The sequence below is a fragment of the Charadrius vociferus genome, unplaced genomic scaffold (assembly GCF_000708025.1).
Source record: "Charadrius vociferus isolate BGI_N301 unplaced genomic scaffold, ASM70802v2 scaffold436, whole genome shotgun sequence".
NCBI lineage: Eukaryota > Metazoa > Chordata > Aves > Charadriiformes > Charadriidae > Charadrius > Charadrius vociferus.
Genome location: NW_009649187.1, coordinates 602,071 through 625,867, shown reverse-complemented (window position 1 = coordinate 625,867; position 23,797 = coordinate 602,071). Strand labels below are relative to the sequence as shown.

The following is a 23,797-nucleotide window of genomic DNA, read 5'->3' as shown; positions in this document are numbered from 1 at the left end:
GAACATTGTCTGACAGCTTCCCTGTAGCACTGGTGGGACCTTCAGCACAGACCTGAACCTTTATCCACTGACTTGATGGTTTCACTCATTCTTCAATCGGGTCCTAACAAATTCATTTGCAAAAATAAGCAAATTATTTAAAAAAAAATTGTCCACAAAGAATTTTCTTGTGATCTCTGAGCAACAGCAATGTCTATAAATTTTGCTTTACCACAAGAATATTTAGGTCCTCAGCATGCTGCTTAGGTGCCATTGTTCAGGTACCAACGTAACTCAGGGTGGTGGCATGCTGGCACTAACACGTCAATTTACAAACTTTTCCCCATCTGTTTTGAGAAATGCTTTGGCTACTTTTGAGTTGAATTCATGAAATTCTGTTGTTCAGATAGTTAGCAACAACAACAACAAAAAAAGCACATGCATGAGTCAATGAATAAATGGAGCAGACATTGCTAAAGCTTAAAAAAAAACCCACCCAGAACCAAAAAAACCAAACCAAAACCAATCTAGGCACATTATTTTTGAAGTGCTTACCTGCTTTGTTCATTACTAACAACACTAATGATGGATAGCTGCCTCCTACAAGTCTTTAACTTCCCACAGCACAATATAACTTAGTGTACAGGCAGTAAATTAAAAAGCATTCTCCACAGCCCTGCTGTTGTCTTCTGTCCAGGTTAGCACAGGCATGTTAGAAAGAAAAACCCAGGGCCACTGCCAGGGCAGATCTCAGGTCTTGGGGAGGGCAGACCAAAATCGATTAACGTACTTTGAACAAGTAACGATAGACATGTTGCAGAGACGGTGGAGACTTGGAAAATGGTGGAACCGAGGCAATAGTAAGAGGCTGTCTGGGTCACAGTGTAAAGTCACATTATACGTTTCCAAGCTACTAAGCAGAAGACTTCAACAGTTTGTCCCAGGCCCTGTAAATCCTGGCAGTGGCCCCGAAAGAAAATGTAAATATGTTATAATGAAAGCATACAAAGCACAGATCAGAGGTCTGTGTCTAAGCAGCCTATCGTGCCATTGTGCAGCTCTGAAATAGCATACCGATCCCAAGTATCTTTCCCAGTTTTGCAAATAAAGGCCACTTGTTCATTTTGGAACCTGAATATCAATAGAAGAAAAAAAAAATAATGTTTCTGTCACAGAGCTGAAACAGGTCATGGCCACATCTATATTTGCTAGAATTTCTTCAAATATTATTCTAAAATTCAAAAACACTTAAAAAGAAAAATAATTCTCACTGTACTGGTATGAATACTGAGTGCCAGAACTGAAATCCAGGCTCTTTTGAACTGGAGCTTCGCTTTGCAAGAGCCAGAACTTACCCAAGGTACCAACCACAATGCAAGCTCAAAATACATAAACCCCCTATGTATCAAGGAGTCGTGACCTAGCTGTTTCACATCCTGGTGTTATTATCCACATAGATGGTTGCAGAGTGATAACTGACTCTGTCCTGCTCCCCTGAAGTTAATGACAAGGAACTGAAAGAATCAAATGCCATCCAACTGAGCATACATATTTAAGTGGAAGACAGGATGAATTCCTAGCATCTCTTTTAATAGAGTTATATAAAATTACAGCAAATGCAATTTCCAAGTAAAATATTCCAGTGCTACTCTGTTCTGGACTTCAGTTACAGGTGATGAAGTATCTCTGTTAGCTGTGATAGAATACAAATTAAATAATTCAAGCGTCCCTTTACTTTAACAAGACCAGCATTTTTCTAAATTTTAGTAGAAAATAAGTAATTTTATGAAGATTTTGAAATATCCCTGAGACATTTCAGTTCTAAAGGACTCAAAAAAAATCCAAGTACCTTTGTGAGAGTACGGTTACAGGTTTTTAAAAGCAACAAAACACATCTTACTATATACAGTTTAGCTTCAACAAATAAGCAGGTAGCATTTGAGAAATTTCACGTAATGAGGTCTAAAAGCTGCTCACACAAGAGCAGAATGCAATGTACAGAACTTCACAATAACTTTTAGGAGAATAAACAATTTCATTTTAAAAAACAATACATTATCAGATTTTCCCTCTGCAGCATGCCAAGGCTGATGTTTTGTGTTTTCCTGCACTATACGAGTGAATTGTTAAACAAACTGCAGCAGAAGTTCTGGATTTTATCCTCTAGCAACGCTCTCCCCCCTCACCTCCCAGCTGCATCCAGAAAAGTAACCAAACCTACATCGTAGTAGCCCCTTACATGTAGCACTTAATTTTCCTATAGATGTGTTTCCTCACCAGTGTTTCTGCTAACTCCCCCAGCATTTAAGATGTGCCTAAAAGCTCCTCATTTTCAAGGGTCCTTCACTTTTTCTGTTGTTAACTCTGCACAGATTCCACTTCCTTCCTAAGAATCAGTTTTGCTTAATAGGATTTAAAAATATTATATTGACATCTTTATTGAGTTGAGTATTTATAGTATGTATTATTCCTAAATGCACTAGATCGTGACACTTGTGATTAAAAGAGAAATTAATTGAACTTTGCCAAAAACTTTTTCAGAATTCCTAACAGATGCAATCCATCTGACAGATAAAGTTTTCCTTAGGTGTATTCTCATGACCTAGTGGAATAGTTTGTTATAGCTTTGGAAGTACCTGATGATTGTACAAAATAAAATTAATCTGAAACTCTTTTTTTTTTTTTAAAAAAAAGGTGTTATTACTACTTTTTCACACATTTTCTTTACAATGTGCTGTGGCAGGGAAATGGCACATAGCTGTGATTTATTTATCTTCACTTGATGAAATATTGTTCTATTAATAAAAATCCTGGCACCCAAAACATTCTATTCAGCTACATGTTGAAATTCATGATCCTTCAGAATACAGTTAAAATTAGGTATTGTACTTTTCCATGTTTTCTCTTTCTCAGTGTGGTACAGCTTGATTTGAGTATTTTTCTCCCGTTGTTTAGTCCATAAAATTCCTCTCTTTCCTCTGCCAAGGGTTTGATCATGGATGTCTTCTAGTTGCAGCTATGCAGGTCGAAGAGACCTTTAGTGACAGAACTCCATTTTTCTGCCTGACGTTACCACCTAAGTTATACGTGGTATAGGAAAATGGACCAGACAAATCTGAAGTAAAAATTTACCCAACTAAAAAGCTGGGTAGAGCAGATGAGATGAACTTGCATCTTCTTTCCATTTTTCAGGTCATGTGGCAAATGCAATTTCAAGAAATGCACATATTTGGATTGTGTGCAGTTAGATGAATAACTACAAGTTTATGATTTCCGATGGATGGGATATCGCAACAAGGTGAGTAACCTGAACTTCTAGTTTCTTATTCACTATAGTAGGTCAGCGTGTACTAAAACCTTAGGGTGAACTCCTGACTTTGCTGTATACGCAGTATGACTTTTAGCATCAACTTCAACTGAGCTAGGATTCCACCAAACAAAGCCTAGAGGCTTAAAGCTTATGATTTACAGATAAGTGCTACATCATCTTTACAGTGTGTTCCAAGCATAGGCAGCCATCCTACAGAGTGAAACCTATGATTTCTCTCTTACTTACCTGTTCTGTATCACCAAGGATGTGAATATGAAAAAGATGCCTCCAGCTCTTATTGTTTATACAACTGTGGCTATACCTATTGCTTCTACACGTGAGTACATAATCCTCTTTGACATCATGATCTGCACAGCAGCTGGGACTCCCGTATTGTAATCAGTTTTGCATGGGACTAAGGGCAAGCAGGTGAATGGTAGCCTGCAGTGGGCAATATTTTTTGAGTCAGAATGGGGAATAAACAACAGGAACTTGTAAGCAATGAAGAAACAATCTGTAGATTTCTTTCCTGTTATGACCACTGTTCAGACTGCTTTCCACAGACCTTTAACACGCACATGGATGGTAGATATACCCCTCCCTACCTGCACCTTGCAGATGAACTAGGTTGGAGAGCAAGACACTTGATGCAAGGACTTCTCTTATTTTTTTCTGTAATCAAGAGCCAATCTAGATTTTAGAAGTGTCTTAACAAATACTGGTAATAAGTCAAATGTATTTAATGAGTATCTGATCATTCTTTCAATTTCAGTATAAATGTGTGACAACTTTAAGCTTGGGATAAGCAAGTACACTATTTGACTTCTTTAAAATGATTTCTACTTATAATATGTTTGAAATTGAGCCAAAACAATGTTTTTTTCCAGCATATAGACAAATTCCAAATCTGTGCTACATAAAGCCATTTTTTTGGTACAATTTTCCTGTGTCAGTTGTGTTTAGATCCTTCACATTTAATAAAATAATCCTGTAATTGAAATGGAGGAAGTGATCAACTGGATAACTGCATTTTTTAGAAAAAGCATCTGCTAAAAATCAAACAAAAAGCCCCAAAAGGGCACATTCAGAGGCGTACAGCCAGATCTAATTCTGCAAAGCTTGGCATCTCTTGTACATATCCTTATCAGTGCTGTCAACTCATGCCTTTATTGCAAGTCTCATTATGTGCCGGGTTCAAGATTCGAGTTCTGAAGTCATGCGCAAATGTGAGAATTGTTTCTTCAATTTTTTAAAAAAAAAAAAAGTAAGTTTCTTATCTTCATAATTGCAGAAGAGGTTGATAGAACTCACATGAATCATAGAAGTATCACAAAGGTTTTTTTACATCTCAATTTGTATTCTTATAGCTGGGGGAGGTGAAATGTGAGCTTTGTGCTGCAGTCATACATTAAGAGAGTTTTTATGACATGCTCTTTTTTTGTGGATTTTTTTTTTTAATCTTGAGAGAATCAAAGAATTGCAGCATTATAGCAGCAATCTTGAATCTGACATTTAATGATGGCACCTCTAACCTTCCCAGCTTCAGCTACATTTAGTTCTTGTTATTTTTCCCTTGTTTGTCGTTCCCCTCTTACTCTCAAGGAAGGACACACAGTCAGAGCAATACTGATTAACAGCAGAATTCATGTCCAGGCAACTATGGGAGACAATTTGTTGCCTCAAATTATAAGTCTGAGATGCTTCTATTGTTTCTGCCATCTGCTTTCCTCTCTGAGGCATTTCAACTGGACCCACTGCAACATTATTAACTACACTTAAACTACTCCTGGGAAGTAGGAAGCCACCCTTTATTAAAAAGCAACAACAGCAGCCACCCAATCCCCCTTCACCTCCCTCCCCTCCAAAAACTCACCAAAAGCCTTGACACCTAGAAGCTCTTCCCTGGGAGCAGGTCCCAGGTGAAACTGCATTTTTTGCAGACAGATCTCTGAACACAGTGGTCTATTTACATACACACTGTGTTAAAAACAAAAGCACGCTTAGATTAAATTAAATATCCAAGAAGTTGAAAGAGGGTAATTTTAAAACAAAATTTGCTTTTGTGCTTGTGCAGAACTAACAAGTACATATACCATGTGACTATGATTTACTGCGAATTGCAGCAGTGCTAGAGTGAAAGAGGATGAGTGAAGGAAAAAAGCGATCTCAAGAATCTATCTGATATATCAGGTGTTACCATCAGAGCCTCCTCAAGGTTTGTGGACAGAAACACAGCTGTGATAAAGAGGCCACAAAGGAGGGCTTGAAACCTCAGGGTACTCCTCCTGCCTGGGGAACGGGTGAGCCAGATGGTGGTGGCTGCTGCTCCTGGAAGCGCATCCCCCTCCTCTGCCAGGGACCGCAGCTGCCCCACAACCACCATCCCTGCCTGGGCTGGCAGCCGGGGCAGTGGCTGTAGCCAGTGCGGCTTTCCTGAGCTCTTGTGTAGCCCAACCAGCCAGAGCCCTACCACTTCTCCCACCAGCCTACTAACCGCTTCGTATATACCTAAAATTAGCTCCTGGTAAAACCATACTGCCTCTTTTCCTTTATCTGAGCCATCATGAGCATTCTTTAAGAACAATTTTAAAAAAAATGTATATACGTGCTTTTTATGTACAAGAGCTGAATTTCTAGAATGTAATATGGTCGTCCTGGAAACTCTGCAGATACTGCGTACTAATTAACTTCTTTTAAAAGTACTTAGTACTTCTATCGTCAATGAAGTGTGTAAAGACAGACATCTGAATGAGAAAATTGCATCCACATGGAAGTTCAGTGCAAATGAGCTATTGCATTAAGAAAAAGTGTGTTAAATAGCTAATTGGTTTAAATAGATGTTTGACTGGAAACAGTGAATGGTGTATTCATTCGACAAGGATGCAGAATTACTGGAATTTCTATGTATAAATACACATGAATATTTTATGATACTCATATGCACATGACATCAATATGCATGCTGTTTAGCACTTCTTACTGGAATAAGGATGGATGCTGGGTTTTGTTTTTTGGGACTGAAGCACAGGAGGACTAAGCATTTTTATGGGAATTCTAACTATGATGTCTGAGCAGTTGGTTCAAGGTGGAGCTCAAATTAAAACTTAATTGCAGCAGGAAGCCTAAACAGTGGCCTGAGGAGAAAGGCACACACCTAAGCAACAAGCGATGATCATTCCCAAAGAATATGTAAGAAAAATGCATTTTACCCAAATAGTGTTTTTCAGGGCTACAAACATAACCTTCCATTGGAGGCCAGTTCTGCGACTGCTTTGTGATACTCTTAATACTGATTAAGAAAAATGCATTTTACCCAAATAGTATTTTTCAGGGCTACAAACATAACCTCCCATTGGAGGCCAGTTCTGCAACTGCTTTGTGATACTCTTAATACTGATGACAGTTTTGCATGTCACAGTCTGTACTGAAGCTCTTTACATACGCTGAAGTACATCCCTCTAGAATAACGTGGTCCCATCACTAACGTACTATAGGCTATGCTAGCAATCTGGACTTACCCAAACTGATAAAACAAAGATTGACATTTCAAACTTACTTTTTGAACTTGTTTATTATCCCACTTTCATTTTTCTTGATGTCATGCACCATCTTTTGAAGCTTCCTGTAAGATATTAAAACAAAGCCAGCATTAAAATGACCATGTGGTTGAACACCCATTTATATAAATTAAGAAAAATACAGGAAGTGCATTTCCAGTAATATTTCACACATCAAAAATGCTTAGTATATGTTCAGTAAGTAGTTTAGTTGCTAAATCATTTGTGTATGAAGTTTCCCTCCCTTTTTAGCAGAGCTCTTTGGCATGATTTGTGTTATCCTTCTCCTTAATACAATTAAGTGCAGTTTAAACAATCGATTTAAGAGTAAGTGGATCAGGAAAGAACATCATTGCCTAAATTAATAGTTTAGAATATTTCAATGTCAACATTTGGTTTAGAACTGACTTTACAACACTCCACAGATATAATGCACATTATATAATGCCCTCTGATTTCTGACCTTACATGAGTCATTTTATCAGCAGTTTACCTCATTCCCATAGTGTTTGCAGTTATAATAGGATGGTCCAGACCATCTGAGAAACGATTAGAGTATCCGTGACTGACAAAAAGCTGTAAAAACTCACGATCTTGGGACTCCAGTTACATGGACTGATATCTGGTATCAAAGATTGTTTTTATTCATCAGCCACACTGACCTCATTAAAATTTTACTGGTAATCAAGAGAATTTATATTAAATATATCATTTTTCACTCAGCAAGATTCATTTAGAATCCCACCTCCCTTCTCATTTAAAAACCCACACCGCTAAAATCAAGTCACTGTCAGGAACACAGACATAACTTTCTGCAAAAGACTTGATTTTATGGTGACACCTCTTGGAATTTTGGTCATACTAGAAACTTCCATAGAATGTGTATATATTTTTAGTTTCTTTACAGAGTGTATGTTCTTCCTGTTCACCTAAACTATGTATCTTTTATTAGACCTGAGCTGAAGATTTTATCACAACCAATAAAGGAAAGCAATGATTTTTTTCAAAAAGGGCTTAAAAAAATTTTTCCTTCCATTCTTCTTTATACTTTGTCTATGTCATTCCATGTTATAGTCTTGCCTATGATGCGTGATCAGGCTACCAAGAGACTCTTGGAAACTTTGCTTACAAAGGCAAGTACAAACAAAGTATTCTTTCCTTTTCTTAAAAGCTTTCTTTAAACTTTAAACCTTATTATGCAGAAGGTTTAGTAACATAGAGCTTCGCTAAAAAGAAACTGTCTTCCAGCTTTGTCATTAGTAATGACAGCTGCCTCTTAAAAATTAAAACAGCTTTTTGAAAGGAAATTGGAATTAGATGAGAATTAGCTAAACAAAATTAGGAAATAATTGCACTAACATTATGCGATTATTTGTCTGCCGTCCACGGTTCAGGCTAAGCAGACATATAGCCATTGAAGGCAACAAGTAGCCATAGAGTATGAGGCTTCTGCTGAGAGGGACCTTCCTACCTCTGCTAATGATTTTAGAGCAATTGTAGTAGTTAATGATAATGAATCCAACTTATAAGACTTGCCTAAAAAAAGAAAGTTAAGTAACTGACTATTTGTTAGTTTTTTGAATCCTGAAAAAAATAACAAAGCTTAACTTTAGTCTTAATGATGTTTATTAACATAACAGAAAAATCTGATCCGTTCATTGTATTGGCTGGAATTGAAGGATATTACAGATTTTCAGCAGCCCTGTAATACAACAACATGGAGTATCCTGCTCTGACAGGCTAGGTCATGGGTCTGATATTACTAAAGCCTAAATCTTTGCCCAATTTTACTTAAAAAAAACCAAGTTCAACCTATTCTTTTTAGGTTCTCAACTCAGCAAAAAAAGAATCATGAGAATAACTGAGAAATAATTCACAAGCACATCTTTTACTTTTGCTCAAAACTCATACTACTAATTTACAGCAAAATGATATAGCATTACCTGCTGATATAAAAAAATAATATTGCCTATAGATGTCAGAAACAGGTGCATAGCAAAATGGTTTGCTATTTCCTGCAACAAGGCACTGCATCTATGAGAACAGCTTGGATTCTTATCTAAACTAACCAGATACATTAAATCTGCAAATCTGGGGTGAAGAGCTCATAAGAACTTCTGCTTTTCTGTGGGGTTTAGTGTCCGTCCCGTCCCCCCCCCCAATACATTCAGCTTCTGGTTATGCTTGAAACATCAAATAGCCATCTTCTGCAGTTTACTGTTTCAGTCTTGTGCCCCAGCTGGCACCTGGCAGTGTCTATAAATGAAGAGTAATGAGGAATGAAAAGAATGAGAGGAGATTTAAATGGTTTAGTTCTAGTTGGGGGAGAATGGTTGTGTGCAAGCGTTTTTGTCATTTTCAAAAAGGCTTGCCAGCCTTTAATTAGAAATGCATGTAAGCATCAGCTATTTTTGTTCCAGTATTTATTGTTTGTTAGAGAGAAGACACAAACAAACAAAAAAAATCTAACTGTGGATTTAGGTCTGAATATTGCATATTGCTTATCTCTGACATTCATGTATCTTTACAATGGTAAAGTTATGGCTTTATTTTGAAAAAAAAGGCATTTCATTTTTCACATGACTGATTTTATTTTATATTGTCACTTTGGTTTCTAAACCCACTCAACCCCCAAATAAAGCCTACCCCAAAATTTATAACTACGAGTACCCGGAACACTTTGCTTTTCATTTGATCATACTTAAGTGAAGTGATTAGACTATCATGGGTATTCCATGTGCACTGAATAAGGCTATAGTTTAAAAGAGCATTTTAACACATATTTCCTTTTCTTTTTTTTTTTTAAAAAAAGCATTTAAATTAGAGATAATAGCATGTGCCTCTACTGGTGCGATCAGTTATTTTCCCCATGCAGATGGACTGAAATCAAAACATTCCCATTTTTGCATAATCAAATTTCCTAAAAACCTCTGCCTCTTCTTTTTCTGGAGCCATTTAATTTTCTAACTGCAAATTGTGATAAATTAGAGTGTCTAATATGTGTTTGTGTGAGTTTTTTCAAAGTTAAGTAGCTCTTGTAGGAGTTGTTACAGTATTTAGTTTGTTACCTCCTGACAGCTTAACTTGTATCGAGCCTGTGAGAGTAAGCAGATAACCAGTGCACTGTGTGGTGTTGAGTGTAGGAAGTCATCAAGCACGGATGATCTCCAGTTCAAGTGGAATACCCTTTGACCCATGAAGTTGAACAAGCTGCAAAAACCAGTCTGTCCAGTTAGCTAGAGGCTGAGATTTCTTGAGATGCCAGCCAATAGAACAGGCTACAACTGACAATTTTACAAAGAGCTGTCTGTCTGACTTGTGATTTTAGAGAGACAGTAGAAAAGATGAGAGGAAGACAGCAAAACCTATAGCAAGAGGATTCTCCAGATCTTAAGGGTCTCAAATGCAAGCCTGAAGGCCGTTCCAGAGCCATGAGGAACTTGAAGCATAGGAGGTCATTTATACACGTAACGTTTTGCATGGATCTGCATATCTGACTAGTTCTCAAATACTTTTTGTCTGACTCAAATACTTTTCTTTACTTATGACAATACTCCAAGTAAAGAGGTTGATTGCGGGAGGAACTTAGCAGAGCAGCAGCCCTGAGAGTAATGGCCCAATGTACACAGCCCTTGCTTCAGGTACATAACAACCTTCTTTTTCAAAACACATCTGAGTCAGGACCTCATTACCAACTAATGTAGATTCTCTAGATGTTCTCTTGGGATGAACAGGTACTAGAAACATTCAAGGACCTCAATCAGCTAATATTGTAAATGAAAATAATGTCATGCTAGTTTTACCTTGCATTGCAGTTAATTAAAGATAATTAAGAGGTCAAACTTAAGAGTTGTTTCTTAACTACAAGCACCAACTCTTCATTCAACTTGGTTGAGAACTTTTTAATGTTAAAATCAGGCTTGCAGATAAAGGTGTGGTCTGTGTCACTGCTGATCTTTGAAAACACTTTTCAGCAACAGATAGCTATTTTGAGATCCAGTTTAATTGTGACATGTGTAGACTGGATAGGACCATTTGATCAGGAACTTACTGCATGCAGAATAGATTTTCAAATATGCAGATGAGAAGTTTGGAAGTCTTGGCTGTAGGTGCTTCTAAGAAGTTTTAGGTTTTTAACAAATACATTAGAAATTTACATGCTGGAGGGAATAACAAAAAGGACTGTTGGGTGAATCCTAACAGGAGACACTTTTTAGCCCTGTGTTGCTATTTTTCCTATCTTATCAATTTTAGCCTCCAGCAATTCAGGATTATCAGATGACAAAGTGGTAACTAGCTGTGATACACATGCAAAGGAAGACGGAAAGGTTTACCATTGCAAATACAATATACCCTGAAAGAAGGATTCGCTGTGTCACAAATACCTAAGCTGTGCTCAAGGGTGAGCAGAGCTGCCTTGAGATAAAACAAAATGAAACAAAACCACCTTCTCTTTGATCTGGTCACAGCTCAGTGTATGAGGAATGTATGTCAAGTGAAGGGCGATGGGTGGGCCTGGCTTGTGACACATCCCCACTCTCAAACATCAGCTGTAAGCTTTTGGCTCTCGCACACAAGCTATCCCACAAAAGCTTTCCAAACTTAAAATAATTTAAAAACAAAAAAGAGAAAAATATAAATAACGTGAAGAAGAATAAAGCGTGTAACAAGCTTTCAATTCAGATGCGAGATGACATATAGAATATCTAGACTTGAGAAAGAGGAGACTTATTACACAACCCAGTCTGAAATTAAAGAATTCTCCCAGCATGTAGGCTAATTTGTGAGAAAAAGTATTTATCAGTATTATGAATCTGTGAAAAAAATTACAAAATATATGACATAAATATGTATGTTATAGCTGAGAGCAGTCAGCATGAATGGCTCTTCAGTGGCCACAGCATCCCCCTGCTCCAGGGAACAGAGCGATCTCCTGCGTGTGCCAACAGCGCGGTTCACCAACTTGTGCACAAGCGAATCCAGTACTTTGGACCTTCAGCGCACACACTGCTTGTCAGTATTTTAGCTGTACAGCTGCCGACGCCACGTGGCAAGGGACAGCCCATAGCAAGTGACACCCCTCTGCTGCGAGAATATACTACATGGTCTCCAGGGCAGGAGACCGGGCACAATTGCTTCGGTGCCTCTGGCTGCGAGCACAGATGTGCGGGTTTGCAGTTGGGAGTGGTGCTGATAATGTTTTTGGAAACAGGGCTGACTGTAGCGTCAGTAGGGAGTGGTGGCAAAACAAAAACCAGTTTTAAATGAATCACAGGAAGTTTTCTGTATTACAAACGTACTTATTTCTGTTTATCTGGAGGACTAGCATTATATCTCCTTAAGTTTCTGGTGCTTACAGGACTGTCTGAATTATCTGTTGTGCCTCTTGAAAAAATCCCTATCTGTGCCCTGGGACCAGTTTCTTTGGTTAAAAGAGGGCAGAATTTTGAACAGGATATATTCAGGCAGAATGCCTGCAAGGGAAGCTTTGTAATATTGACACATTCAATATGAAGTGACCTGCATAATCCTCCTCTTCTTCCTAACATCAGTTAGATCTTTAACTGACAAAGTTGAACTGGTTTCAAAAGAATAATAATTTTAAAAAAATCATCACACTGTAAATCAGTCAGTTTTAACTCCAGTTTCAGTTCTTACACCTTTTGGGGTACATCTGTTTCTCACTGACATGGCACCGTGTGTCTAGAAAGTCCCATTTTCTGAAGGTCATTACTACCTCCATTCACTTAAAGACTGTAGGTAGGTGTAGCCCTCATGTTTGTCTTGAGAAAGCCAGCATAATAGAGCAGGTAAAAACAAAAAGCAGTTATTTCTGTTTTGGGTTTTTGGTTTGTTTTTTTTTTTTTTTCAGGCAAAATCAAGTGCTTAGCATTGGAAACTGAACAGGATTTAGTAATCAAAAATTTAGACTTAAAACAAAAACACCCCCCCCCCCAAAAAAAACCCACCTGCTTCAGCTATAAAGTCTTACAGAAAAGAACCACAAAAAAGAATACAAAGTGAAGAAGAGTTTAATGGAATTTGGAGAATAAAAGCGAAGTTTTTACAAGATCAAAACCAAAAATTAAAGAGCAGAAAAATTACTAAAGATTACTACAGCTACCTCTGTTATTTAAAAAACCCCAACACATTAAAACATGAAACTAAAGGAGGAACAGCATGCCCAGCCCCCTCCTTTACTGCTGCTCACAGCAAAATTATTCCACCACCTTCTCCCCAGCTGGCCTTTATTTCGCATTTCTGTTAGCTTTCAGTTTTATAAACAAGCATGCAGGTGATCAAATTAAGAAAGTATGTTATTGTTTCTGAACAACAGGGAAGACTCCCGCTTGCTGGGGGTGGGGGGAAACCTGCACACCTAGAAGGGGATTTGTAAACGCACCACTTGAGATTTTGAAAAGCTTGAATCCCTTATCTTGGAGTATCTTCTCAAACTAAATTAACAAACAAGAAAAGTACAATATTCTTACAATAGGCTGCCATTAACACAGTGCTCCCAACACAGTCTTTATGGAAGAACATGGGTCACTGGATGAGTGTCTTCATAAGATGTAATTTTGTATTACTTGCCAGTTTTGTGCATCTAAACCAACCCAATTAATTATATACAACAACTGTTCCCACCTTCCACCGCCCTTCTAATTGCTCAGTAGAAAGCAAAAGAAAATTCCCAGATACAGAAAGCACTTAATTCCTTTCATTAGGCCTCCTTCAAGTGCTTCAGATCTCCACATGTGTGAGCTCCCCAAACCCCTCCCCTAAATCACATGCTACCTGGAACAGCGAGAGTGGAATTCCCTTGCAAGGAGACATGGGCTGGCATCAGCTGGCTGTGTTGGAGCTGGTGTTTTTCTATGGTTGTTACATGTGTATAATGCATAAAGACATGGTTGAACTCTTGAGGTGCAATCAGATAAACTGCTTCAGTTGCCGTGAGTCTAGGATAGGGGATCACTGGCACTCATCCACTCTGGGGGCTTATCGCAGCCCACCCCCTGCAATGCCTTTCATGATGGGAGAGGAAGAACTTTGGAGCTGGAGGTGGTAACCTGTAGATACCAAACCATCAGTTCAAGGCAGCTTTACAGATAAAGATCAAAGGCTCGATATCTCAAAGCTGTGAAGAAAAGTTGGAAGAGGCGTGCTTATGGGCAGAAGTCAGTTACAGACACCTATCTGCAAGGAAGCAGGAACAACCAATTATCTTCTCCTGCGTTCATAACATGGACAAGAGGAATGGACTATAAATATTTTAGTTTCCTAGAGTGTTGATTATTTTTTTTTTAAGTCTGAATAACATCCTATTCTGCTCGCTTTTCAATCATCCACTATTTTGGCAAAACCCATAATTAGAGCAGGTGTGTGTTTACATGGTACACACAGAAGCACAGAAAGGCTAAATATTGATTATACTTTTAATCTTCATATGCCCTCTATGTAATCTTCACAAAGAAGCTGTCAATCTCTCTTGTACTAGTAAGCACTAACATAGACCGAGTAAATGAAAATACATAGCACATAAAGGCATAATATTATGTATTGACACAAATCAGTCCTAACATGAAATTAAATAGTATAATTACTTTGAGGTGACTGGGAATTCTGCACATTGAAAGAACCCATGCAGAATTGCTGGTGGGGCTGAGACAACTGAAGCCCTATCAATGACACCAACTACTTGGTACAGCTGCTTCCTCATTTTAGATCAAGGCTGAGGCTTGTTCTCAGTATGTATGGGCAGTATATTAATACCAAAGATTTCATGCCTTTACATTGCACGGTATTTTTTGCAGTTACTTTTTTCTTTTATTTAGCAAAGAAGAACAGCAGACCTGGTTCCTATTACCCTTCTTTACTGCTTGTGGGGGTTTCACAGCTGTTTTTGAATATCAGACAGTGATGGCCAGGCAGTTTTTAGTATAGCTTCTTAAATATAGATACTTAATAAAAGCTGCAGGCATCTCTGGTTTGGACACCTCTTCCCTCTTATCCAGCTTGCTCTCCCCTTTCTCCCAACTGGATAATAGTGATACTGAAAGTAGTACAGAGAATAATTAGCTATTATGATAGGCTAAGTGAGGACTGCACATCACTGCTTAACACAACAAGTTAAAAGATATTTTCTGTTGTGTAACTGACCTGCTCTGTTCTGAGCCTTTTTGGTTAACTGATCCCTTTTACGCACTAGCTGTCTGGATGTGAGCTGATGCATTAACAAAAAAACCCAACAACCCAACACTGAAGCTACATTCACAAGGCTTACTCCATTTTTCTGGAAGGTTTGCAAGCAGCAGAAGGAAACTAAATGCATTAGGTTACTCTAAAATACTGCTCCAGGTAAAACTAACTGAGCAGCGTACCTCCCTGGAAGACTAGTACCCTACAGTCTGGTAGGTGAAAGACAGCAAGCACAGAAATTTAAGAGTGAAGTGGTTTTTATATCTCACCAAAAAGAGGAAGCACAAAGTCATTGCAGGGAAGTGAATAAAGACAGGACCTGGTATGGACCCAGAAAGTTATCACCTGTCATCGGTAACATTACTTTTAGTCACAATTCTACAAGCGTTTTTGAAAGGTGAGATAAAATTTCTGTCATTCCTGCAGTCATGTAAATTGAAAGTGTGTTACAGTCACATGAAGGACACGAAAGTAAATGAAAAAGTAAGAAAAGAGAATGAACTGAACACAGAAAGCTAAAGGCTTAATTTTGATTTGGTGTTCCAGAGTGAATTCTTCTGTTTTTTCTCCTCTTTTACCTCTTCCATGAATTTAAAATCTGCTATTTTAGTCCTGGTCACCTTTTGAAGGACATTGAAAAAGTCTATGTCTAAATATGTAATGGGTTTGACCACGATTTAGCCGGATATTTAAGCACATGTCTAACGTCAACTACCTTAAAGTTAGGTAAGTACTTAAATTTTATGCTAAGGTCTTCCTAACGTGGGCACATACGCACTGACATGAGATGAATAAATTTACTTTGTGATCTAAGTGCAGTCTTCATCAGTGTCGTTGTGTCATTTAAGATTGCTACTAAAATACATTTCTAATGTAGTGATTTTAATCCAGTAAGTTCACAGAATGTGAAAGGACAAAAAAAAAAAAAAGGTGTGATTTTTGCATGGTCTGGAAAACTTTGTGGGCTCAACAGCTTGAGGGCAAGGTGCATTAGAGAAAAGGAAGGCTTTTCTAAACAACCTCTTAACTCTTCTCCTTAAACTAAAAGTGCATTTAGATGCGTAATGGTCTGCATTTGCTCTACCAAATAGTGCTCTGACAGCCAAATAAACCAGAGCAGAGCTTCTAGATGTGACATTAAACTTTAAACACTCCCATTAGCCTACTCCTAGAGACAAAATAACCCCAGATGTCTTAATGCTGCCTAATATTCGTAAGTCTCTAAGACTGGTTCCAAGACAGTAGCATTTATGTATATAGCTTCTAAGATACACTAAGTAGATGTAAGAAATTAAAAGAATCACTGATTTTAGGATTTTTATACATTTGCATTGCTTTTTGAAGAGTCAAATCTTTTCTTAAAAAAATATTGCATTATTGGTTCTGTTTATATTTGCTCAGCATAAGAGCAAAGGAAAAAATCCCCATAGCTGGACTTTTAGCGTGGTTTTTAAACTGTCCTTTATGGCCCAGTACTTCCTTTTCCAATCTCCGACCAGATTTTTCCCCCTCTCTCAGGCAGTTTCTCTACAGGAATGCATGAGTTGGAAGGAGATGGGAACTCTCTCTCGTTCCTCTCTAAAGCATAACTTCTTCTTGACTTTCAATTTTTTTCTTACCCTTTAGCAACTGAAGCGTAGCAACTAATTTCCTCTGTGTATTTTTGTTCGTCATGTAAAGCTTATAGCAAAAATTGCAGATGTTGTATTTTATGCATTTAGCATTAAATTATTATATATTATTAAACTGAATGTGTTTAGCATTAAATTCCCTTTAGCTGAAGTGATTTTACCACCTGTTTAGAATCAAAATGATAGGGGTACAGGATAACAGATACATTTTTGTCATGATGAAGACTAACACTGCTGTATTTGGGCTGAAAGTGTTTTTGGTCAAGCTGCAGAAGCATTATATCCACCATGTATGTTGATATAATGTGGCTTCACCAAGGGCAAGCCTGCCTGACCAACCCAGTGGCATTCTATAATGGAGCATCTACATCAGGGGACAAGGGAAGAGCTACAGATGTCACCTATCTGGACTTCTGTAAGGCCTTTGACACAGTTCCCCGCAACATCCTTCTCTCTAAATTGGAGAGAGATGGATTTGATGGCTGGACTGTTTGGTGGATGAGGAATTGGTTGGTCAGTTGCCTCCAGAGGGTAGTGATCAACGGCTCCAGATGGAGATTGGTGACAACTGGTTTTCCTCAGGGGTCCATACTGGGACCAATACTGTTTAATACCTTCATCAATAACATAGACAGTGGGATCAAGTGCACCTTCAGCAAGGTTGCAGATGGCACCAAGCTGACTGGTGCAGGATGCCATCCAGAGGGACATGGAAAAGCTTGAGAAGTGGACCCATGTGAACCTCATGAGGTTCAACAAGGCCAAGTGTAGGGTCCTGCACCTGGGTCGGGGCAAGCCCCACTATCAATACAAGTTGGGGGCCTATAAGAAAGATGGGGACAAACTTTTTAGCAGGGCCTGTTGTGACAGGACATGGGGTAGATTTAGACTAGGTGTAAGGAAGAAATTCTTTACTCTAAAGGTGGTAAAACACTGGAACAGGTTGCCCAGAGAGGTGTGAGATGCCCCATCCCTGGAAACATTCAAGGTCACGTCGGACGGGGCGCTGAGCAACCTGATCTAGTTGAAGATGTCCCTGCTGATTGCAGAGGGGTTAGACTAGATGACCTTTAAAGGTCCCTTCCAACCCAAACTATGCTATGATTCTATGTGAAGTGGCAATGGCAGGGATCTAATGCAGGCTACTCATGGATTTATCAGTTTTGTTTATTTTCTACTGAAGTCTATCAAATTTTATTAGAACTTTGGAGAAGTATTTTGGTCCCTAGTGTTATACGGCCACTTTAATGGAGCTCACATGGGCTGCCATTAAAAGGGGAAATGATGCTCTTCTCTGCCCTCAGTGCTTACCCAGTTATGATGAATCATGGAACTTCCAGCTGGGAAACTAACTTCTTTTTTCTTATGTAAATTTAGGTATCAACCGGATCAGATCCAGCTTCATCACATGGTCATGGGAACCCTTGTGCCAGGGTGCGTGCAGAAACAAGTGGCAGGGTGAGCAGGGGCATTGGGAGGGTGGAAGAAAGGAACCTACTCTTTTGGCAGCAACTCAAACTGTTTCTAAGTTAAACTAGCCATGTAATTACAGCTTCAGTAGCACTTATCTGCCTCTGTGCTTCTTGCACAGCTGTCTATAGTGTCTGTATTTTAAAACATAAAGGAATCATTTAGCCATATAGTATAGCCACTTGCATTAATAGCCTACTTCACCCAGTTGCCCCTGCATTAAGCTTGAAAAATATATACTTATGTGTTTCACATTATTACCTCAGGATGCATTATTTTAATTCACTAAAGTATTTACTGTGTAGTATATCATTTATGTTGAGGTGGTAAACCAGTAGCATGGCATGTCTGGCTTTGCTTATGTCTGGAAAATGAACTTGTTCAAAGCATATATACTAACAGATTAGGAATAAAGATGTTAACAGAATTTCCAAGCTTCTTTTACCCCTCAGTCATTTACTATGGCCATCACAACACAAGGTAGATGGGATGGAATTCCCTGTTGGTCAGTTTTGGGTCACCTGTCCTGTCTGCTCCTCCACACAGGTGGGACCCCTCTACACTTTTCCACTTACGACTCTCGAACTTGGTGCATAACAAGTTAGCTGGCCTTGGTTGTTATAGCTATAGTATAAACTATAGGTACTATAGCATGATCTTGTGAACAGACTATGCTCTTACACTTCTATGTACAAAGAGATTAAACCAGGGCTCTTCACCAGTTTCAATATTCCACCACAACATTTTGTCCACATTGCCATATTCTTAGTTAAAACATAGGTAGATCACACTCACATTTAAACACACTTTTCTATAAAGAGCATCATAGGCAGGAAATTCTGTATAAGAATAACTATGTGGCAATTTAGATTTTTTAAAAAAGTGGGTTTTGGTTATTTTGTTTTGGTTATTTTTGATGAAGGCAGGATGACATAGCTGGGAAGATGAGAGAAAAAAAAGGAACTTTAAAGGGATTGTTATCATGAAATGCTTGTGCAGAGAGAAGGGAAGAAAGAAGGACAAATATAGATGGGGTGGAGGCTGTGCTATGCCAAAGCATGGGTGGAGGGAGAAGTAACAGGACGATTTGACTGGAGAGGTCACACTGGGGGTGGAAGGAGGGATTTTTACAGCAGTATTTGGGGAAGTCTACATTTTGTATCTCATTCCATTTCAAAGGCCAGAGGTTTTTTTACATTCAGCTTTACATTCAGCCTACATTTCATTGGGCTAAAATGTGGGTGCACCTCAAAAGCTGCTGTTGTGACAGAGCGTTACTGAGCAGTGGGAAGTTGTCAGGAGAAACTGGAAGCTGAGACAGAAGGATGCTGGAGGTAGCAACGGGTGGTGACCCACGGGACCTTCATGGCCATTATGCCCTTAGGGCCCAAGGGCAGAGGATGGGAGTAGTCTTTTTTCAGTGGCACCCAGTGATAGGACGAGGGGTAATGGGCATAAACTTGAACATAGGAAGTTCCATCTTAACATGAGAAGGAACTTCTTTACTTTGAGGGTAGTGGAGCACTGGAACAGGCTGCCCAGAGAGGTGGTGGAGTCTCCCACTCTGGAGACATTCAAAACCCGCCTGGACGCTGTCCTGTGTAACGTGCTGTAGGTGACCCTGCTCTGGCAGGAGGGTTGGACTAGATGATCTCCAGAGGTCCCTTCTAACCCTAACAATTCTGTGAATTCTGTGAGCTGAGGCTTTTGCTAGAAAGAGGAGAACAACAGAGCAAGTAGAAGAGGAGAAGTGAGGGGGCCCTGACTTGTGAAGAGATAGCAACGGGCAACTAGAAGGGGTTGGTCTGAAAAAATCTCATATGTTCTGATTTGGGCCCTTAGACTGCTGAGCAGCATTCTGGGCACTTGCATAGCCTTTCCTCCAAAGTCTGTGTAACTGAAAAGGGCAACAGATGTGAAAGTTGGATGTGGACTTTGGTGCCCAGTTCTGTCATGGGGAGCATTCTCTAGCTTACTTTGAAACTCCAGTTTCTTTCCTGCTTGAGTTTTTGTTCATTTGTCTTGTTTAGGTGCATTGATGCAATAAACTTAAAATTTGACTTGAAAAAGCAGATTAAGTTTCTGTTTGCTACAATTCACTATTAACAGGAATTAGTAGAACTACTGTAATAGAATATTTTCTTACAGTGCAAAACTAATATTCAGATATTGCCCATTCATTTTCCTCAAGAAGTAAATATTCCATATGATACAACATCCTATACCTAGAAGGTACCAGTTTACAGTTAAATACCATTTCACTCCCAAATGAATTCATTTTCTGCTTATACACTTTCAAGAGGAAACGGTAGCAGAAAGTCCTCTGGTAAAGAGAAGACCTAGCAGTTACAGTCAAGCTATATCTATCAGTAGAAAATTAGCGAAGGCCATAAATACCTTCTTGATATACAACTAACAGACATTCAGGCCTTCAGAAAACTCCTCGATTTTAACAGAATTAGGACTTAAATCCTCCTGTTTAAGCAGGGGATGTTAAAACAAAATATTGCAAGTAAATTGACACACTTGTCCAACCCCAGAAAAAAACATCAGTTGCTTTTTTTCATTTGCGAGTTACAGTTGGAGATAGCAATTTTAAGGGGTTTTTGGGGGGGAGGAAGTACTGCTGCATGAAGTCATGCATGCAGTCATGCATGAAGTCAGCTGGAATGAACATGGAAACGTGCTCTTGGAAAAGTCTGTTTGCAATCTGGAAGCTGTTGGCTGCGTGACCGCAGGCAAGTGAAAGCATGTGGTACACTTCTGGTTCGTGCCATGGTTTGCCTGTCACTGCAGTGGTGATGGTAATGATGCCTTTGAAAAAGACTTTGTGATACACAGCTACAGACGGCTACGAGCAGAGGGTCATTGTTGAGGTTTGTGGTCATAATAAAAGAATGCAGCAAGTCTGAAGCGATGCTACAGCAGAGTCATATATAGCAGCTAGAAATTACTTGAAGAGCAGGAATCATAGGCTCATAGTCTAAGGAAGTTGCACCACAAAGACGTCTGCAAGTTTGGTGCTGTATCTTTTGAGTTGCTAACTTCCTGGACTTTTGCTGCCTACCATCCCTCATTACAAGTGCATGTATTTATGTATACATTTATCCGCAGCACATATTTTTTCCTGAAGTTCAGACTGAAATCAAGGCGTGCTAGAGCCTGCCATGGCAGCATAGCTATTGCTCACCTATTCGCTTCATACTTTAGAAAACCATTCGAAGTACCAAATTATTTATATGCACCACATAAATTAATTTATCTCATGATAAAAAAAACCCCAAACCTTGGAGTTCATTTTTCCTATGTGGAAGCAATTAGAACACACAACCTACTCTGAGGGAATACTTGTATAATACTGTACATACCTTATAACAAACACTATATAAAAATAGTACTGGAATCCCATGAAGTTCCAGCATTCCTGTCCAACTAATACTAAAGTTAATTGAGTGACTTAACTGCAGACAACATCTGTAACACAACATGGTAGTTAAAGAGGTAAATAAGAACACTTATAGTTCTTATTGTTGCAATAAACAAACGAATGGAATATGTTAAAAATTCAGATCTGACCTAAGACTTGCTAATGCAATAAAAAGCTAGGTCTGGTAGGCTCAAATACACCCATGGAGAATAGATGAACTTAGTAAAACCACATAATGTCTAGTTTTCAGGTCTACACTTAAAAAAATCAAAAGCTCTACTCTCAGACACTGACTCAACAGCAGTGCTACTTTAATTTTTGCTGCTACAAAGCAGAAATTTCATGAAAGCTGTCTTTAGAAAAATGTGAACTATAATTACACCAATTGAAACTATGTTTGGTAGGAATATTTCTCGGCATTGCATCTTGGCATATGGAAGAAGGCAGGTTTTACATTTAGTTCATGTAACATTGAGTACAAACTCTGTACCATCTATGTGTCTTCCATGCAGACAGGAGCCTGTATTAGGAAGTCAACTGCACTGCCAACGAGTCACGTAGCGCAATGGGGTATTCAGCTGTTTCAAAGAAGGATGAAATGGCTACCGCCATGTTCTGCCTATCTCTTCCTGTATTTGCACCTCTCCCCTGAATTTATACTATGAATATGTACTCATGGAAAGTTCTGTCTTAAGTTTTTAAAATCGTGAAAGTGTAGTAAGAGCATGTAGGAGGTATTTCGACATGCTCAAAGTGAAGTATGCATGCACTTCCACTGCACGTAGTGAGAACACTCACATGTTGGAGAAATGCATGCTCCTGTGTTCCTTGCACAACTAGGGTGAATTGGCCCCGAGGAGGAGAGGAAAAAGTAGCTTTTATTATTTCAAGGTAATACCAGAAAGCAGAGCTACCTCCTCCTCTTCTTTATTTTACAACAATATTAAAACTTTGGACAAGATGAAGAGTGTCAGCCAGTGTAAAGATGCAGCACTGGTGTGATGGCTGCCCTTTGGGTTTAGGGCTTTTGAATCAGTTCACAAACAAGTTGTAGACCATTATAACCCTCACATGTGGGGTTATAATGGTCCACAACACACAGAGAGTGTGTGTTTTACTTCTTTACAAACCAGTAACTGTCCTGAAGGCATCAACTTTCCGTTGTATCACTCAGATTATTATCTTGAGATAGCTAGTTCAGATCAACATTGAATCCAGACACCATTTAGACCATCGTGGACTATTTAAGGTGATAAATTGCAGAAAATGAGGAAATTCACTGTCTTCTTTCCCCTGTCCATTGAGCCTTCCACAGAGTTCTAGCCTGGGCTGTAGGATGCAGTCTGCTAGGCTTTACTAGGTGTGCCTGGCTGAGGAATGTAAAGGTCTTTGCAGCTCTTCAAGTACCGCCCCCCCGCCCCCCCAATATTTCAACAGTATGGAAGAGTAGATGTCAAGAAATGCCATTCCATCAAAGTTCGATTTACGAGGGATTATTTTGATTTGCATGAAGGCTTCTGGGAAGAGGGAGACAGATTTGCGAATGGTTTACAAATCACCATTGAGTACTTAACGAGAAGTTATTTTAGGAAAAAAATGCTTTTTTTGATATTTTATTCTTATTTTTCAGGGGAAAAAAAGTGTAATCTGAAACAGGACTTCTTTTAACTATTCAGAAAAAAAAAAGTCACAATGAAAGAGCCTTGAGTTGCCAACTCCACCAGCACACCAGTAAAATCACACTAAAAATACTTTAGTAATGGTCAGCTTCTGCTTTTTTTCCTCTCAAACCCTGTATTTAACATTGTTCTGCTTCACTTAGGAACATTTCCCATTTTCCAGTTCTCTCTATTCCACCAGTTCCTTTGAAGATTAGGAAACATTACAGAACTTAACTGCAAAAGCCATCTTCATAGGACGTTCTGATTAAACCACTAAGCAATTAATTAAATTTTCCTAATTTGCATAAGGCTCATACATCTCGGCGAGTCCAGGACTACGTTCTTACAGCTTTGAAAACACACACTTTAAAAACATTCTTGCCACCGCAGACGAAGCAGACACGCATTTTGCTTTGAAATCTGTGTCCGATTAATCGCTCCGGACCTGTCTTTACCTTCCGCCCTTCCCCGTACCGCCCTGGCGACCGGCAATAGCGCCGTTTTGCTCTGAAACTCCTGCCAACTTCCTCGTACCTCGGAGTCTCCCGGTCGCCCCGTAACTC

The 23,797-nt window shown here is 39.0% G+C and overlaps 1 protein-coding gene across 1 annotated transcript in view; it reads right to left on the bottom strand.

The window, feature by feature from the left end:
- Positions 1 to 23,797, bottom strand: part of BLNK (B-cell linker) — a 95,953-nt gene that overhangs the window by 23,450 nt on the left and 48,706 nt on the right. Inside the window, exons 3-4 of the mRNA XM_009888683.1 lie at positions 6,846 to 6,911; positions 1,054 to 1,110 (exon numbers count right to left, since the gene is read on the bottom strand). Coding sequence (XP_009886985.1) covers positions 1,054 to 1,110; positions 6,846 to 6,911 — 123 coding nt within the window. The remainder of the gene's footprint in view (positions 1 to 1,053; positions 1,111 to 6,845; positions 6,912 to 23,797) is intronic.